This window comes from Austrofundulus limnaeus, unplaced genomic scaffold, assembly GCF_001266775.1.
Source record: "Austrofundulus limnaeus strain Quisiro unplaced genomic scaffold, Austrofundulus_limnaeus-1.0 Scaffold1742, whole genome shotgun sequence".
Classification (NCBI taxonomy): Eukaryota; Metazoa; Chordata; class Actinopteri; order Cyprinodontiformes; family Rivulidae; genus Austrofundulus; species Austrofundulus limnaeus.
The window spans coordinates 73523-76732 of NW_013954144.1; the positions used below are offsets into that span (position 1 = coordinate 73523).

The window sequence follows — 3210 nt, forward strand, 5'->3', positions numbered from 1 at the left end:
TATAGCATTAGCATCGCTTCCATATTTATACTTTTGCAGTTTTTCAGCCATTCAGGATGATTTTGTTCGGGTTGTCCGACGGTTGTGATCTTAAGGTTTTCTCTCCAATAATTCGACAAATATTGGCGTGGTTAATGCTGTTTTTTAAATGTAATTTTCACGGATTTTGCAGGAGCTCTGAAAAGTACGTCTTACGCCATATCTTGCTCACCAGCGCCCCCCATTATTATTATTATTAATATTATTATTTATAACGTTTTTGTTAACTGGTATCAAACTGAATTGTAGTCAATAGTCAAGCTCAGTAAAACAAAAGATTGTTTTTGTTCTTAAATGTTTGAAGGATTTCTCTTTAGCCTTTAGCTTTAACAGGCTAACACGATAGATCTTTCACAGCTAAACATCATGCTAACAGGAAGTAGCTACCTGGTTCCATAGTCAATCACCACGTGTTCCCGGGCAGTCCCGGCGACAGCGTCGTGGTGCTGGAACAGCCCCAAGCTCCGCCTCCCCGCCGTCAGACGCTGGAAGTGCTCACGTGCCGGAAATCCTTCGATAAGGTGGTCGCTGCCACGGAAACGACGCATCTCTGCCAGCGTGATGCTGAAGAGGATTTCAGCCGCTCTGTGGACCAGAGGAGACATGTAGACAGGTACAGGGACCACAGGTATGGACACGCCTCCTGAGCTGACCTGAGAGTGGACTCCAGGGTTCGATCCAGGCGCTTGTAGAAGGGTCGGGACGTGAAGTACCCGCTCCAGTAGTGGTCGTCTCGGTCGGCGTACGTGAAGAAGTCTCCACGCAGCTTGGGCAGAGCTGTTCCTGTGGAGCTCAGCCGTCCATGAAGAGCAGCAAAATAATCAGCCAGAGTCCCGAAACGAGCCTGAAACAGAACACCTGAGCATTTACAGCCAGATACACCTGACTTCATCCACCTACATCCAGATGGACAGAAACAGAGCTCCGCCCCTCCCAGGTGTCCCAGGTCTACCTTGATGTGCAGCTCCGGGTGCTGGTTGAAGTAGTCGAAGAGTTTCTGGTAGTTGTTGAACTGATCGTCCCACTCTTTGGACTCAACGTAACGAAAGTCATCGCCGAGAGGAACCAGAAGAACCGAGGAGCGGAAGAGACGGGACTTCTGACGGTACTGATCCAGCAGGAGCAGGGCTCTGAGGACCCATAGACTGATCAGGACCCCCTGACCCACCACTGCGTTTACGCCAACACTCTTACCGCCAACACTCATAACCTCTGATACACACAACTAATACTGAACATCTAAAGCTGCTCTTCAGAGGGAAGGCTTGTCTTCTTCCCCCAGTGTGTCTGCTGTGGGTCATAGGTCACAGGTCGAAGGTCAGAGGTCACAGGTCACATATCAGAGGTCAATGCAACAAAATAAATGTAAAAGGTGAAAGATAATAACTGTCCTCCCTCTGAGCTGTTGGCTTTAAGAGCAGTTTAGTTKGATAGCTCAGTAATAATATCTGAAAATAAGCTGGTTTAAAGTCAGCATCAACCATAAACTACACCTGTCATAATGCATACCAACTACTCACTCAGTGAGTAAAACTTTATTACTTTTAATAATATTTCTGTATTTATTTCAGATTAAGTCAGTCATACACTTAGTTCTTATCAGTGTTTAAAAAAGAACATGTTAAAACTCTGTTTAGTCAAAGTTAACTACAACTGGCCCTTCGAGGGCCACCATGATGCTCATGTGGCCCTCTGTGAAAATGAGTTTGACCCCCCCTGGTCTAAAGGGTCAGAGGTCGGCTGGACTCTGACAAACAAGAGGTCTGAACCCTGAGTTTCAAAGTAAAGCTRATACATACTCTTCAAAATAAGAGTCTGGTTCTGTCACAACTACAAAGAAAGTCATAATAACGATAGAAGCCCCTCCCCTTGTTCACCTCTCCTTGATGTTGTGGTCTGTGATTTCCTGAGGCGGGATCTTCCACGGACAGAAGACACGCCCCCCCGGCAGGCGGTGGAAGTCAAACTGGCAGCAGACGGCCGGGTTGGGCCCACATGTGTGTGGCACGTCGTAGCTGTAGAACGGCATCATGTGACACATGATGTCACTGCTGGAGGAGGAGTCTGCAACACAGGAAGTGGGTGGAGTTTAAGCACCATTAGCTGATAGATTTAACACATTCAGTATTATGTTTTCATTATATGTTTGTTGAAACCTCACCCCAGCTCTGTCGCCATATGAACTCCAGAGTCTGCTGCTGGGAGAAGTGCTTCTTCACAGCGTAGTGTATCCTCTGCACAACCATGTTGCTAAGCCCCGCCCCTTTCAGCAGGTAGGTCATGGAGGGGGAGTGGCCAAAAGGATCTATGGCCCAGCCGCTGCTTGGCTTGACTCCTGCAAACAAGCATGGGATGTTGGAGATGCAGGTGGGCGGAGCCAATGAGGTGAAACGTGAGGTAGACAGGTTAGCACCTAGGTGAGTCTGCAGCCACTGGTGGCCCTCCATCAGCTGATCCAACATAGCGAAGTAATGAGAGTTAGCTTCATCCGCCATCACCCAGCCGCCCGTCACCAACTCCAGCTGCCCCGCCTTCACCAGTCTGAACAAACAGGAAGCAGAAAAAAATTGGTTAATGTGCAGAGAAAAAATGTAAACAAAAAAAAGTTTCAAATATTGCAGCTGAAGGTTGGTTTTATTTGGTTTTTACATAAGTTAAATAAAACAAGGTTAACAGCTGTTTTTAATGTTCTGACATTGTTTTTTCACCTTTTCACCATCGCCCTCTTCTGGTCATCGATGTTGCTCCACCATTCAGCGAAATAACTAACTTCAGCCCAGATCATAGTCCTCCTGCAGAAAAGAAACATTCTGAGATCAATAAACCGATCTATCAGTTTCCTTCAGTCTGTCAGCCACTGACCGATGCTGCCATCTGTCAACGAGAGGCGGTAGTAACCTCTGTCAACGAGAGGCGGTCGTAACTAACCTCTGACAACGAGAGGCGGTCGTAACTAACCTCTGTCAACGAGAGGCGGTCGTAACTAACCTCTGTCAACGAGAGGCGGTCGTAACTAACCTCTGTCAACGAGAGGCGGTCGTAACTAACCTCTGTCAACGAGAGGTGGTAGTAACTAACCTCTGTCAACGAGAGGTGGTAGTAACTAACCTCTGTCAACGAGAGGTGGTAGTAACTAACCTCTGTCAACGAGAGGTGGTAGTAACTAACCTC

At 47.3% G+C, this 3210-nt stretch overlaps 1 protein-coding gene across 1 annotated transcript in view; it reads right to left on the reverse strand.

The window, feature by feature from the left end:
* Nucleotides 1-3210, reverse strand: part of LOC106536243 (alpha-mannosidase 2) — a gene marked incomplete in the record, with an annotated part of 21118 nt that overhangs the window by 10921 nt on the left and 6987 nt on the right. The window contains 7 exon segments of the mRNA XM_014033452.1: nt 427-624; nt 693-883; nt 992-1169; nt 1917-2103; nt 2201-2374; nt 2453-2580; nt 2748-2831. Coding sequence (XP_013888906.1) covers nt 427-624; nt 693-883; nt 992-1169; nt 1917-2103; nt 2201-2374; nt 2453-2580; nt 2748-2831 — 1140 coding nt within the window.